General features: G+C 37.1%; 1 protein-coding gene across 3 annotated transcripts in view; it reads left to right on the forward strand.

Moving 5' to 3' along the window:
* Window positions 1-1,060: 1,060 nt before the first annotated feature.
* The window catches only part of rragd (ras-related GTP binding D), a 29,767-nt gene continuing 14,383 nt past the window's right edge, over window positions 1,061-16,444 (forward strand). Inside the window, exons 1-5 of one of the 3 annotated variants that reach the window (XM_073869269.1) lie at window positions 1,061-1,298; window positions 3,780-4,075; window positions 4,172-4,371; window positions 5,267-5,381; window positions 7,527-7,669. In XM_073869269.1, coding sequence (XP_073725370.1) covers window positions 1,157-1,298; window positions 3,780-4,075; window positions 4,172-4,371; window positions 5,267-5,381; window positions 7,527-7,669 — 896 coding nt within the window. In that variant the 5' untranslated portion in view covers window positions 1,061-1,156. The remainder of the gene's footprint in view (window positions 1,299-3,779; window positions 4,076-4,171; window positions 4,372-5,266; window positions 5,382-7,526; window positions 7,670-16,444) is intronic. The other 2 variants (XM_055172402.2, XM_055172401.2) reach the window with 2 other exon arrangements.

Consider the following 16,444-nt stretch of genomic DNA (forward strand, 5'->3'; position numbering starts at 1 on the left):
ACGCTGGAAAAAGTAGATATCTTTAATGTTACTGCTATATTTGACGTTTTTCGATATACCATCAATATATCAAATTTGAAGTAATTATAATGTAAATACAACATGTGATACGTTAACCATTAAAATGTAAAAAAAAAATAGGAAAATCCAATTTGTTGGCAGGCCAGATGAGTAAATCAAAATGAACAAAAAAAAATGAAATAAAGATTAACTCATAGCACACTACCCAGTATCTCTACTGTTGAATTTAATGTGAAAGTAGATTATGTCAACATAAGAATATATTTATACATTCATTTATCTGTTAAATAAAATAAAATAACTTGTTATATGAATATGTGCAATCAGAAAGAGTTTCAGAGAGTATGTGCATAACATGCATGAGGCACAGTTATTTAGAGATAGCCTATATTTGCTAAAGTTAGAAATATGTCTGATACAATTATACAGAGATATTTTTAGAGACAGAGATATATTTGGGTCTTTAGCTATTGTAAACACACTTCAGTCTACTCCATATATAGGCATTAGGACTAAATCAAAGCACCATCAGCGCCACCCTCCGGTTTAAACAGGCTATACTTGCAGTTCATAAAATAGTCAGATGAAATAATGTTAACATTGATTTGTAATATTAATTGTGTTAACAAATAATCCTTCTTATTTATAAATAATTAAATAAATTAAAGTGTACGCTAAATACATTTAGTAAACAACAAATAAATTCTCTACGTGTGTGTAGGTTGCGTAATATAAAAACTTTTGAATGTACAAAGACTCCATTTGTATAGAGAAGGGAGGCGTCCTCCTCTCACCAAGCACTTTTTGCAGTGCAACTCTATGAGACACTTTTATTCATTCTCATGGTGATGGCTGCACTGTGCCGTAGAAGGGTTCGACTTCATGCAGCGATGCGCATACCAATCGGAATATGACATCACAGTACCTCGAGGGCGATATGTTTCGAATTGCTCTCGCGGTACTGTGATGTCATATTCCGATCGCTATGCGCATCGCTTGAAGTCGAACAAACCACGGTTTGCGATGCCTGCGCGCGCCTGAGTGTGGAGGAGAGAGTGAGTGGAGGTGAAAGTTCACAATGGCATGGTCATATCAGGTGACAATGTGGAGAAGTTTGGCTGCCTTGCCAGATTAAATGTCTCAAATTCGGACCATGACCAGCAAATACAATGAAGCGGACGGGGAAATCGACGCGCTGCCATTCGGTTATTATGAGGACGACGATGATTTCGACACATTCACGGACGGCGACGGAGACTGCGGCTGCGATGAAGAAGGTTATGATCGTTTTTTTATTTGTTATTCATGAATAATTGACCATAAATATAGTTGTCATCCATTTAAACTGCGTATAAGTTCTTTACACGTTTCCATAAAAATCATAGTTTCTCCCAAAATGAAAGTACAGCCCCCTAGTAACTTAAATTATGGTTATTATGGTAGAGTAACTTACTCTGTTTATGATTGATTACTATTAGTTAAACTACACAATTTTAATGGTTAAACTATGATTTCTAGCTCTAACTGTAGCTACAATATTTACAAATTGTAGTAAAATTCTTAGATACTAGTGTTTTTAACCTTACTATAGTAAATAATATAGTATACTGTAGTACACTTTAGTAATTATACTATACTGTAGTGTAATCATTATAATACTGTAATATACCAAAGTTTACTGTAATTTACTATATACTACTATAGTTTTTTTGTTTGTTTGTTGGAGACAGTGGGATATTTGTAATAGTTTTACTGCAAATACTGAATGATAGTAAAAACTGTTGTAAATCCTTGCTTTTATTATAGTAAAATATTTGTGGCTACCATTTGTATTACCGTAGTTTTACTACATTTTCATAATTGTGAAGAATGGTTACTACAAATATTTATATAAATATGTATATTTGTTATTAAAATAACCAAACAAGAAATACATTGATCTTATCTGTTTTGTCTAGTTTTATGTTTTGTTTTTTGTCTTATTTTAAAAAAGACATCTTTAGGCGCACAAAAAATTAAATAGAACTTGGAATGAATAGACAGATGTGTATTCGCAACTAAAATGGCCAAAAAATAAGAAACATCTTGATGTTTGCTTGTTTTAGCTTATTTTATTGCTTGTTTTGTCCAATTTTTAATAATTTTAACTCATGTTGAGGCCCCCTTCGAAATCTGCTGAGGCCCCCCTGTGGTCCCCGACCCCCTGGTTGGGAAACACTGCGCTAGTCTAGTGGACCCTGTCTTCCTCATTGAGAAACGCTTGTAAAATGAACATCTATACATTTGTTATGGTTGTAATGTAGCAACAATATCTGCAGTACATGGCATTTTGGTGATAATCATATATTTATTAATAATTTATATTCAATATTTGTAAATAGATTACAAGAACCAGTACAGACATCTGTTCATATCTTTTCAGTGATGCATTATCTATCTCTAATGTATTTAAGGCTTTTGTTTTCAGTTTAACTATTTGACCTTCAGCTAACATTCAGTTCTAAATCTCCAATGTGTCTCATACCGGAGCAGGTTCATTTAATTTTACCTTATTTCATAATTACATTTATGCATTTGGCATACAGAAGGTATACAGTTAATTTAAGGTATGTTTTATCAGCATGTGTTTTCCATAGAGATCAATAACATGACCTTTGCGTTGCTAACCGTTAAGCTACATGAACACTGGAGTCCCTACACCCAACTTTAGATCTCTGTAGTTCTGCATCTTTTGCGTCAGCCAGCTGCAGTTTTCCTCGATTGTCCTTACATTGTTTTTAAGTGTTGTTTACTTATTAAACAAACGTAATGGCTCTCCCTAAGCATGTGGTGCCCTAGTTAGATGCATGTATAAACACTGCAGGATTTCTGAGTCTGTATTTTGAGACTTGAAGTGTCTCTCCGTGTCTCCAAATGCAGTTCACATTCCTCAGCTGAGAGTGAGCAAGGTCACAACCGTCACATGTGATATGAGGAATGCCAGTGTAGGCCTTGCCCACAATTTCACACGCATCATCTTTACTGATATCATTCACACTTATGAGATAACCAATCTAATTATCATTACATGTATAACTCTGTAAGCCTCATGGTTAATTGTACAATAATTATATCCAAAATAGAAGTTATTTATGGTAATTTACTGTATGGCCAATGTTTATACTGTTGTTACGTAAGTATAATAAATACATTAATAAATCTAAAAGACATTTATTAGGTTTGAGTAGTGGTTAGGTTTAGGTTTGTAGTTCTCGAGACCGGTTTCAAGATAATTTTTTGATGATCTTGGTCTTGTCTCGGTCTCGACTGTCTTTGGTCTCAGTCTTGGTCTAAAGCCCGGGATACACTGCATTATTATTAGCTGTCCCAGACGAACATTTGCCATCGTGAAACAATCGTCGCGATTTAAATTTATGTGATCGTGGATCTTCATCGGTGGTCCTATGTCATACAAAGAGAGAGGTTCAAAGACGGACGTTTTCCCGGTCTTGCATCCTAAGATAGTCTACGATAGTTTTCTGACAGTGTCTGTAATGTAAAATGAATTGTATGTATTTATACACTACTGTCGACTGTAATATATACTCGTGTACCGTAGTTAGTTTACAAAGATATTAAACCCTTATATTAGTAACCTTCTGTATACAATTTCTCGTAAGTTTCTTGCAGTTTGTTGTGGTTCAGTTGAGCTGTTAGATTCTTAAATTTGTTTGGTTTATGATTAGCTAATAATGACCTGTTTGTGTGTTGTTTAACAGTGCTGGGGTTCAGCGATCCATTCAGCAGCGAGGTTAAACCTCGTATCCTGCTCATGGGCCTACGACGAAGTGGCAAGTCTTCCATTCAGAAAGTTGTATTCCACAAGATGTCACCCAACGAGACCCTGTTTCTGGAGAGCACCAATAAGATTTGTCGAGAGGATGTATCCAACAGTTCCTTCGTGAGCTTTCAAATCTGGGACTTCCCCGGTCAGATTGATTTCTTCGACCCCACGTTCGACTACGAGATGATATTTCGTGGAACAGGGGCTCTTATTTTCGTGATAGACTCACAGGTGTCTTTCGGATTGTCCATCTATTTCTTGATAGCAAATGTCTTTTGTATTTCAGACTTTATTGTCTGAAACATTGTGAATATCTTAACTCTGCAGGACGATTACGTGGAGGCATTAAGCAGACTTCACCTCACTGTGACAAGAGCCTACAAAGTGAACCCAGACATCAACTTTGAGGTGTTTATACACAAGGTGGACGGGCTGTCGGACGACCACAAGATTGAGAAACAGAGTGACATACACAAGCGAGCCAATGATGATCTAGCTGATGCTGCTTTAGAAAGAATACACCTAAGGTTTGGGTCCTGAGAACTTAAACACAAACAAAAAAAGCTTTCACACTGATTATTTGTTTAAAGGGACACTCCACCTTTTTGAAAATATGCTCATTTTCCAGCTTCCCTAGAGTTAAACATTTGAGTTTTACCGTTTTGGAATCCATTCAGCTGATATCCGGGTTTGGCGGTACCACTTTTAGCCTAGCTTAGCTTAATTCATTGAATCTGATTAGACCATTAGCATCGTGCTAAAAAATGACCAAAGAGTTTTGATATTTTTCCTATTTAAAACTTGACTCTTCTGTAGTTACATTGTGAACTAAGACCGACAGAAAATGTAAAGTTGCGATTTTCTTTGCAGATATGGCTAGGAACTATACTCTCATTCTGGCGTAATAATCAAGGACTTTGCTGCCGTAACATGGCTGCAGGAGGCGCAATGATATTACGCAGTGCCCGAATAGTCCCCAGCTATTGAAAGTTACCAAGGGGACTATTTTCAGGGCAGTGCGTAATATCATTGCGCCTCCTGCAGCCATGTTACGGCACTCCTTAATTATTACCCCAGAATGAGAGTATATTTCCTAGTCATATCTGCCTAGAAAATCGCAACTTTTAATTTTCTGTTGGTCTTAGTACATGGTGTAACTACAGAAGAGTCAAGTTTTAAATAGGAAAAAATATGTAAACTCTTTGGTCATTTTTTAGCACGATGCTTATGGTCTAATCAGATTCAATGGATTATGCTAAGCTATGCTAAAAGTGGTAGCGCCAGACCCGGAGATCAGATGAATGGATTCTAAAACTGTAAAACTCAAATGTTTGACACTAGGGGAGCTGGAAAATTATTATATTTAAAAAAAAAAGTGGAGTGTCCCTTTAATTTCGTTGTGAATTGCATTATTTCTTACAGCTTCTACCTGACAAGCATCTATGATCATTCAATTTTCGAGGCCTTCAGCAAAGTCGTGCAGAAACTGATTCCTCAGCTTCCCACTCTTGAGAATCTGCTCAACATTTTTATATCTGTGAGTAGTTAACACATCTTCAGTCATGTTGTCAAAGGATGGCTTTGAAGTAACACAAGGACTTGCTAAAATAAATATTGTATTTGATCTTTTCAAGTGTATCCACAACCAAAATTGGCTTCAATAAGGCATGAGTATTGATACATTAGCATTAATGTGTGAGTTACTTATGGCAGTTAAAGGCGGAGTCCACGATGTTTGAAAGCCAATGTTGATATTTGAAATCACCCAAACAAACACGCCCCTACCCCTATAGAATCTGGACCTTCTGTTGATAGACCCGCCCCACACATGCGCAACTCGGCATTTGATTTGATTTGATTGGCTATAAGTGTGTTTTGGTAGTCGGCTCGTCTCCTTTTCCAATACGTTTTTCAAACATCGTGGACTCCGCCTTTAAGTATGATGGAAATTATACTTCTGCATTATGACGATAAAAAATCCCAGTGTTGTTTATATTATTTAATGTCTCTTTTACATACAGCACAGTGTTATTTTTATGGTGCTCTTGTTTTATTTTAATAAGGAAAGCCGTTTTGCAATATCCTTAAAGGGATAGTTCACCCAAAAATAAAAATTCTGTCACCATTTACTCACCCTCTTGTTGTTTCAAACCTGTATTAAAGCTTACATAACACACGCTGTTTCTGCATTTCTGATGTTAAGCTGGAGTTCCTTTAGAGTAGTATTACATCCTTTATATCTCCAAAGAGTCTTTAATTTAATCAGATTTATAAAAGAAAGATTAGCTTTACAGATTATTTCCGATAACGTACGATAAAATAAAGGAGGAGTTAGTACCGCGGGAGGAGCGAGTACGAGTCATGCAACACTATACAACACTTATAACTTATGATTCACTACATGTTCATGTCATTTATATAATATGCACGCACCTATTTCCAACATAAGACAAAAGTCTGTCTTACCGCATGCAACTCATGACCTGGTTGGAAAAATCCAGCGCATCAAACACACACACAAAACTCCGCTGCTACCCCGGATAATAAACTATATCCATTGTTTTCATAAGGCTGGCTTTCTTCTCCTTACATCCAAAAACACACTTCTTCTTTCGTGCAATTTTTGAGTTTTGAAATTAAACAAAGCTTGTTGCGTGATGTGATGTTTGCAAGTTCTAGCGTCTCCCGCTGATTGACGGGTGGGCGGGGTTTTCCGGAGGACGTACCCATAAAAAGAAGTGATACGTATAGAAACCCCTGAAACATCAGCTGGACCCGTAATCGAAAAAAACTTTCCGAAACTTGTACGAACCCTGGTGAAGTGCATTCGGCACAGAAATACTTTGTAACACGACCAACTGCTTTTTTGACACTTTTCCTACGTTTAGCATGAGGAAACAACTCTATAACTGTGTTAATAAGTCAGAATGCATGAAATACCATTGAACCCCCCCTTTAATGTCTTTGTTTTTGCTGAACACAAAGGAAGACATTTTGAGCAATGTTTGTAACCAAACCGTCTTTGAGCACCAATAACTTTCATAGTAGTATTTTCTAACTATGGAAGTCAATGGTGCTTCTGTTTTCTGCTTGATTACAAATATCTCCTTGTTTGTAACAACATAGAGGTGAGTAAATGATGACAGATTTTTCATTTTAGGTTAAACTATCCCTTTAATACTCAAGCAGTTTTTACTTTAGCCAGCTGGTGGCAGCAGAGGGTAAAATATTTGCCATGAGGATGAATGAGTATGAACAAGTTAACTCTTAAACATCTGGTACTCAAAGTATTGTGGAATAAATACGTTTTTATGGCTTATATTGTTTTTGATGGGTCTATACACACATATATCTATACAGGAAAAATTCATATAAACAACTTTTTACAATCATTTATGTAACGATAGATAGATAGATAGATAGATAGACAGATAGATGTGCAGTGTAATTAAATACATCACAACCGCTTTTGCTTACGTAGGAAGTGACTTTAGAGAATTAGATTCTTTAGATTAAATTGCACTTTTTAAGCATCTAATTCTGTCAGCTGTGCAGTTGATTACTGGTTGCGTAATTTATTTCCACTTCAAAGTATTTTAAGATGTGATGTCCTGTTTCACTTCATTTCTTCTTAAGAATTTAAGTTGACCTCTGACCCCATCTTGTTGCCCTCTCATTGCAGAATTCAGGGATTGAAAAGGCTTTTCTCTTTGATGTGGTCAGTAAGATTTACATAGCAACAGACAGCAGCCCCGTGGATATGCAGACCTATGAGTTGTGTTGTGACATGATAGATGTGGTTATTGACATCTCGTGCATCTATGGGTGAGTGACACCAAGATCTCAATACTTCAGTCTTCTTTAGACACTTTCACAATTACATTTCACTACACTACTAGTGTCATGTATAGCTCATTGGTAGGGATGGTGTTAGCAGTGCAAAAGGTCATGGTTTTGAACCAAGAGAACACAAATAAACATATACCCAGTGTTGGGGGTAACGCATTACAAGTAATGTGCATTACGTAATAATATTACTTTTTTGAAGTAACGATTAAAGTAATGCATTACTTTTTAAATGCACACATTAATATTTGAGTTACTTTTTAAAAAAACTAATGAAAGTTACTTTTTTACTTTAATTAATTCGATAAAAAAAATTATGTACTGATTTAAACTGAACGTAGTCACGTTATGCACTCTATGCATACACGCCTATGTGGGAACAGTTTGAGTTAGAAACTGAGGCTATGTTTACATTAATGCGTTTACCCCTTAAAACACATTACTTTTGCCACGTTTACGCCTTTCATTTACACTACGCCACCGTTTTCGACCCTAATAAATGCTGCAGACCCTGTTTTAGTTTGAGAACTCAGACGTTGTGCTGCAGTGTAAATGAACCTAGACGGAGTCTTATGCAAAAGAACAGCTGATGTTAACGTGACAGCACATCATTTTCAAAGTAAAAATTATTTTTATTCAGGTAAATGGAGGTTTGCAACGGAGGTTTTGTTAAAAATTGAAAACATCTACCAACCAGCTATTATAAACGCTATGTGTCCTTATAGATATTGCTGTTTTATATTTATGTTTACGTATTGTTGGGTTTGAATATTGTTGTGATGTCGTTAATGTTTTGTTTAAATTTAGTTAGCTTATTACAAAAGATAGACTAGACTGTAATTTTAAACGCCATATAGGGCGTTGTAAATGCCAATATGAAGGGAGAATTGTAATGGGTCAGACATTATTTTCAAGTTTAATTTAAGTTTTGTTTGCTACTTTAAAATGAATTTCGTTTCATAAAATTTGTCTCTTAATTTTAATTAATGTTTTGTTGATAAGTTTTGTGAATATAAATTACGGTAATAAAAACAATAAAATCAACGTTATTAATATTTAATGCTTGTTTAGCCGCTTGCGCTTTTTGCTATTTCTGTGTTGCTACACTGTAAAAAAAAATCTGTAGAAATTACAATGTCATTGCAGCTGGGTTGCCGGTAATTTACCGTAGATTTAAATGTATGTTATTTACCAGCAAGAGTTTGTTCAAAGTTGAATACATTTTAAATATTAACAAGTCTTTATCTTTACAGAACAAAACCATACAATAACAGCCTCATGCAAAGCATTCTGGGAACCAGAAATCATCGTCAACCTTTTTCTGTTTTTTGCTTCAGATTTTGTTTCCCAGAATGTTTTGCTTGATGCTGTTTTTTTAGTTTTACTCTATAAAGACAAAGACTTGTAAATGTTTAATGTTCATTTAACTTTGAACAAAATGTTGCCAGTAAAAAACATGAATTTAAATCTACGGTAAATTACCGGCAACCCAGCTGCAAGTTCGCTACTGTTTAGTGCTGTTCACTTGAATGCTTCCTTTTTAAATCATAAAGACCTTTCTGTTTGGTTATAACATCAAAAAATAACATAATAAATATATTAATATGTTGTAGGGGTGAGCTAGAACAATATAAGACTTTGCCAAACACATTTTTATAAGTTCAAAAATAGTGTCTGTTGTAGTTGCCAGCAAAGGCTGCATAAATGCGCAAAGGTAAGCTATTATTAGAGTAATAAGTTATTTTACACTTTTATGCGCATGCCCAGTTACGTGATTGGTCATGTTTCATGCGTTTGTGGTCGTGTATAGTGTGGATGAAGATTCTTTTTAAAATGGCAGAATAAACGAGGATCGTTTTCATTTTCAAATGCCGTTTTAAAACGCAAATGCTCTAATGTAAACAGGGCCTGAGATGGCAGCCCAGAGCTCGACAGTTTTGTGATAAATATGCAATTTCTGAAAGCAGAACTTTTCAGTCATATAAAACACCGGCAAGGCCTGAAAGAGATCAAGCCTCAGCCAAGAAAAAGTAACGCAAAAGTAACGAAAAAGTAACGTAAGCGTTACTTTCCATGAAAAGTAACTAAGTAACGCAATTGGTTACTTTTTTGGGAGTAACTTTATATCGTAATACATTACTTTTAAAAGTAACTTTCCCCAACACTGTGTATACCTTGTAATGCACTGTATGTTGCTTTAAATAAAAGCTTAAATGTAATAATAGTACATATTTTTCCTATTAGGTTATAAATTTATATTTATGTGTTCCTGTAGCTTAATTGGTAGAGCATTGTGTTAGCAATGCAAAGGACATGGGTTTGATCCCAGGGAGCACACATAATGACAAATAGATTGAATGCATTGCGAGTCACTTTGGATTTAAAGCTTCTGGCAAATGTGTAAGTGTAAATTGTCCTATTTCTATATCATTATTATTTTCTATTATTTTTCTATATCAAGTTTTTGTGTTAAATGTTTTCTGTAAAGCTGCTTTGCAACAATACTTTTTGTGAAAGCGATAAATACATAAATAAAACGAATGTAATTGAGCTTGCAAAGTTTCCCCTTCCCTCCAGTCCATTAGAATTTCAAATGCAGCGACCTTCCTACCCTGCAGCCTTTGCTGGCTATCTTCTAATTTTTTGTGAATTAGTAATGTATACCTCGGGGATATTTAAACATTGGCTATAAACATTGAAAGGGCAAAGAGGGGCACCTGCAACATGATTGACCCTGTTCGTCCTATGATTCAGCGAGGTGCAGAAAGGCAGGCCTGACTCCAGGCCGCCCAGCTGTCGTTTCACAGTGGCCTGCATGAGCAGATGAGCCACCTGAGCACCATTGAGTGAACAAGAGATCAGGCAGGATGGTTGACCCTGCGAATTGTTGCCTAAATGAGGGGCTAATAGCTTCAAAAGTAGTCATGTCCAATTTAGTCTATTGAGACAAGGCTGTTTGTGTTGACATGGATTGTAGTATATTGCTGTCTAGTTCTGTATATAGTCTGTATTTTAAGCATGCAGCACATGTTGTGAAATAAGTGTCTGCAAATACTGACTGATTTTCATTCGGTTTTCTATCTAAAGTTGCAAAGATTTTTGGTTTGGAAAAAAATATTTTCAAGCAACTATATAAAAATCAGTATTCAGTGATCAGTAAGTATATAATAATGATTTATAGTTTAAGTTGTATGTATGTACAGGTTATGTCAGTTTGACTTCAACTAGTTTCTTGTGTCACAAAGCAATGGCGATAAAGAGCAAAAGTTTTGGATTGTAGCTTTAAAGGGATAGTTCACTTTAAAATGTAAATTCTGTCGTCATTTACTCGTCCTCATGTTGTTCCAAACCTGCACGAATCTATTTCTTTCTGATGAACACAAAAGAAGATATAAACACACAGCAGCAAGTGACCATAGACTTCCATAGTAGGAATAAAAAAATATGATGGAATTTAATGGGTACCGTCAACTGTTTGCTTACTAACATTTATCAAAATATTTTCTTTTATTACAATACTTCCAAAATATTTTTTTCCTACTATGGAAGACTATGGGCACTTACTGCTGTGTGTTTACCATAATTTCTCAAAATATCTTTTTTTGTGTTAAAGTGGGGAATTAAGAGACCACTTCCAAATTATTTTCAGTTCTAATTTTTGTTTAATTTTAAACATTTCTGCCAAGTTCCTTTTAAAAATTATGTTTTTATTTGCATTTATTTACTGAACATTTGAATTAGGGAAAAATGGTTAAAATAACAAAAATTATGCAGTGTTTTCTGATCTTGAATACAAGTTCAATTCATTTCTCAGTAACAAAGTCCTAATGTTTTACATGTATTTTAAGAACATTTCAGAAATATAAATTCACACAAAACTCCAAAAATGGGCCGAATGAAATTATTGGCACCCTTTCAAAATTGTAGATAAATAAGTTTTTGTTTCAAGCATGTGATGCTCCTTTAAACTCCCCTGGGGCAAGTAACAGGTGTGGGCAATATAGAAATCACACCTGAAAGCAGATAAAAGGAGACCCCTTGACTTTGCATTGTGTCTGTGGGCACATTAAAGCCCGATTTATAGTCGTGCGTAAGTTCTACGCCGCTGCTATGGTGTAGGCTATCCGTAGCCTGTGCGTAGCTCTCCGTAGCCTGACGTGCACCTCGCAAAAATTTTAACAGCGCGTCAGATCTACGCGGACCGCAAGCGCTGTGAATGGTCCACCAGAACCCCTCCCATCAGGTAAAAAAAACTGCGTCATAGGTATTTCCGTTTGTGACGGTAAAAAACAAAGATGAGCCAAGTTGAGGAGTGATTTAACTCAAACCATATCAAAAGTCGTTGTTTATTTACTTCCATCATTGCTGGTCTTCTCAAATTATACACAAGAAGTTGCTGTTTCTTCTTCGTTTGTGGGTTAACTTGCTAAGCTTCTCCTTCTTTGACTTTCGCGCTGCTACTGTGGTTACACACATGGTTACTGCCTACCAGCGCTCTGCGCGTGTGTTTGCATGTCGATGCGGACGACGACGCAAAAGTATAAATGAAAACCGACGCAGTCGGAGGACCTACGCACAACTATAATGAGCCCTTAAGCATTGAGAACAGAAAGAGAACTGTCTAAGGAACGTTAGAACCAAAATTCAACAATCTCATGGTTACAAGTCCATCTCCAGAGATTTAGATGTTCCTTTGTCCACAGTGCGCAACATGATCAATAAGTTTGCAACCCATGTATGGAGCTAATCTCCCTGGACGTGGACAGAGGAGAAAACTTGATGAAAGGATGAAACGCAGGATGGATGGTGGATAAGCAGTCCCAAACAAGTTCCAAAGAAATTCAAACTGTCCTGCAGGCTCAGGGTGCATCACTATCTGTCGATATTTTAATGAAATGAAACGCTTATATGGCAAAAGGAGCCCATTGCTGACATATAGAGACATAAAAAGCAAGACTACAATGTACATGAGTAAGCCAAAATCCTTCTGGGTAAAGTCTTGTGGACAGATGAGACCACAGATGAGGCTTTTTGGTTAAGCACATCAATTCTACATAAAAGAACACAGTACCTACAGTCAAATATTGTTGGAGGTTCAAAGATGTTTGGAGGTTGTTTTGCTGCCTCTGGCACTGTGTGTAAGGCATCATGAAATCTGAGGATTACCAAAGGATTTTGGGTCAAAATATAGGGCCCAGTGTCAGAAAGCTGGGTTTGCATCTGAGATAATGGGTCTTTCAGCAGGACAATGACCCCAAACATACTTCAAAAAGCACCCAGAAATGAATGGCAACAAAGCGCTGGAAAGTTCTGAAGTGTCCAGATCTAAATCCCATTGAACACCTGTGAAAAGATTTAAAAATTGCTGTTGGGAAAAGGCGCCCTTCCAATATGAGAGACCTGGAGCAGCTTGCAAAGGAAGAGTGGTCCAAAATTCTATGTGAAAGGTTTAAGAAGCTTATTGATGGTTATAGACGGTTTCATCGGACGCGCGGGCAGTGATGCGATTACACGTCTGAGCGGAACTTTACTACCGGCCTCTGTTTGTTGTTAACTAGTTGCTAAACTGAACTCTTGAACAAATATCTTGTCAAAAATAACAATTCCTGGTTATTCTATGTGTTGTTTATTTTGCTTGTTATATAAATAAACTTTAAAAGAACTTTGTTGTTTTTGATTTTTAGCGGAGTTTACCGGAAGTTTCGCGTGTTCCACAAAAGCCGTTTGTTTATGTTGTTACTTCTGAAACTGTAAATAGGAAACGATTGATTTTAGTTATTTAATCCAAGGGTGTGCAACCACATATTAAGTTAAGGGTGCCAATAATTTTGTCCGGCCCATTTTTTGAGTTTTGTGTAAAATTATGTAAAATTTGCTTTTTTTCCTCTGTTTTTTTGTGTTGTTCCAATACACACAAACGAAATAAACGTGTATAGCAAAACATGTGTAATTGCAATACTTTTCTGTGAGAAAAGCTCTTGGCCATGACTGTACTTGTGTATATGTTATATACTGTATATATGTATGTATATACACTCACCTAAAGGAATTTTAGGAACACCATACTAATACTGTGTTTGACCCCCTTTCGCCTTCAGAACTGGCTTAATTGTACGTGGCATTGATTCAACAAGGTGCTGAAAGCATTCTTTAGAAATGTTGGCCCATATTGATAGAATAGCATCTTGCAGTTGATGGAGATTTGTGGGATGCACATCCATGGCACGAAGTTCACGTTCCACCACATCCCAAAGATGCTCTATTGGGTTGAGATCTGGTGACTGTGGGGGGCCATTTTAGTACAGTGAACTCATTGTCATGTTCAAGAAACCAATTTGAAATGATTAGAGCTTTGTGACATTATCCTGCTGGAAGTAGCCATCAGAGGATGGGTACATGGTGGTCAAAAAGGGATGGACATGGTCAGAAACAATGCTCAGGTAGGCCGTGGCATCTGAACGATGCCCAATTGGCACTAAGGGGCCTAAAGTGTGCCAAGAAAACATCCCCCACACCATTACACCACCACCATCAGCCTGCACAGTGGTAACAAGGCATGATGGATCCATGTTCTCATTCTGTTTACGCCAAATTCTGACTCTACCATCTGAATGTCACAGATTTCAACAGAAATCGAGACTCATCAGACCAGACAACATTTTTCCAATCTTCAACTGTCCAATTTTGGTGAGCTTGTGCAAATTCTAGCCTTGTTTTCCTATTCGTAGTGGAGATGAGTGGTACCCGGTGGGGTCTTCAGCTGTTGTAGCCCATCCACCTCAAGGTTGTGCGTGTTGTGGCTTCACAAATGCTTTGCTGCATACCTCGGTTGTAACGAGTGGTTATTTCAGTCAAAGTTGCTCTTCTCTTGCTTGAATCATTCGGCTCATTCTCCTCTGACCTCTAGCATCAACAAGGTATTTTCGCCCACAGGACTGCCACCTACTGGATGTTTTTTCCCTTTTCACACCATTCTTTGTAAACCCTAGAAATGGTTGTATGTGAAAATCCCAGTAACTGAGCAGATTGTGAAATACTCAGACCGGCCCGTCTGGCACCAATAATTTACCCAACCATGTGCTAGGCCTAGGGTCAGAAATTGCAAGTTGCGTTAATTGCACGTTAATAAAATTGTTGCGTGTTGTTAAAATTAATTTACGTTAACGCGTTATTAACGCAGGCCTAGTTACAACATAACTGTGCCGTCCTCGATATGTCTACTTTATATCTTGACAGCCAGCTAAACTTTTTCCCAACCCCATGACTCTGAAGCTTGATTTAATTCCACAGGTTTAATGGAGTTACAAGGAAAATAGTAAAACTGCAACACACAAAAAAGCAATGACAAATTACCCATAAATAAAAGCAAATTGCACAATAACTGTTGTTTTTCCGTTTGTACTCATTTTAAAACTAAAAAGAGATACATATGAAAATACTAAACAAAGTACTAAAATAAATACTAACGTGAACTACATTCACGACATTATAACATCTTTACCGTGCAGCTCGTTAACAAATAAACACGTGAGAGCTAGCGTATACGTAATTCACGCACTTTCAAAACATCCTCAGATTACACTTTACACACGTAAATTATCATCAAAAACAACATAATACTTCCGGAATAATCTCACAAAACAAATGATACATACCGACGATGCTACGTCAGACATGAGAAGAGGATAGACACGAAAGAAGCACCGTGAATGTAACGCACTAGAGGAAAACTGCGGGAACGCAAATGAAAGCATGAGAGATTACTTCTCAACTACGGATCACGCAATAGGACAAAAAGAACAGCGCGATCATAAAATGACCATGGTTCATGACCTAAATATAAACAAAAGGAAATGCATATTCCTAGAACATTTTAGAATGAAGAAATGCTGAGTAAAGGAAGCATGTTTATATTCTGAAACTAAACTATGCTTATTTATATTTTTCTTGTTTCTATTCTTATTGTTAAGAACAGAACACTCCCCGTCTGACGTGGACACACGTCACCCAACAGTCCATGCACAGTTCCTTTTTTTTTTTTTTTTTTTAACAGTCCATTTACTAAACAGTCCATTTACTAAACAGTCCATTTACTAAACAGTCCATTTACTGTGCCTCTGGAGGCAGAAGGAGAACAATTTCATTGACTGGCCTGAGAAAGAGGCTAGACCCTCCTGGTTTGATAATCTTTACCTCAACCTGGCGTACTTTTCCATCCTTGCTAGGGAAGGCCTGAGTAATTAGTCCAAGAGGCCATTCATTCCTAGGTGCTTGAATGTTCTTAAGGAGAACAACGCTTCCAGGCTGAATGTTTGGCTGAGTGGACTGCCATTTCTTGCGGGCCTGCAGTGTTGGGAGGAATTGTTTCCTCCAACGGTCCCAGAAGGTGTTGGAGAGCTGCTGAACCTGCCTCCACTGGGACTTGTAGAGGTCTGAAACTCCAAACTCACCAGCAGGAGCAGGCACACTGTTTGTCTTTTGTGTGAGAAGAGCAGATGGCGTGAGAACAAACGAGTCATCAGGGTCCATAGTCACTGGAACAAGTGGCCTGGCGTTGATGATCGCTGCGACTTCTGCCATGAAAGTCACTAGCACCTCGTGGGTGAGCTTGTCCTTCAGCTGGAGAAACATTGCATCCAGAATCCTTCTTGCCAGCCCTATCATTCTCTCCCATGATCCACCCCAATGGGATGCATGTGGGGGATTAAAAGACCAGATGCAACCCTTGTCTGAGAGAAAAGTCTTTACGGCAGT

Source organism: Misgurnus anguillicaudatus, chromosome 7 (assembly GCF_027580225.2).
Source record: "Misgurnus anguillicaudatus chromosome 7, ASM2758022v2, whole genome shotgun sequence".
In the NCBI taxonomy this organism is placed as follows: Eukaryota; Metazoa; Chordata; class Actinopteri; order Cypriniformes; family Cobitidae; genus Misgurnus; species Misgurnus anguillicaudatus.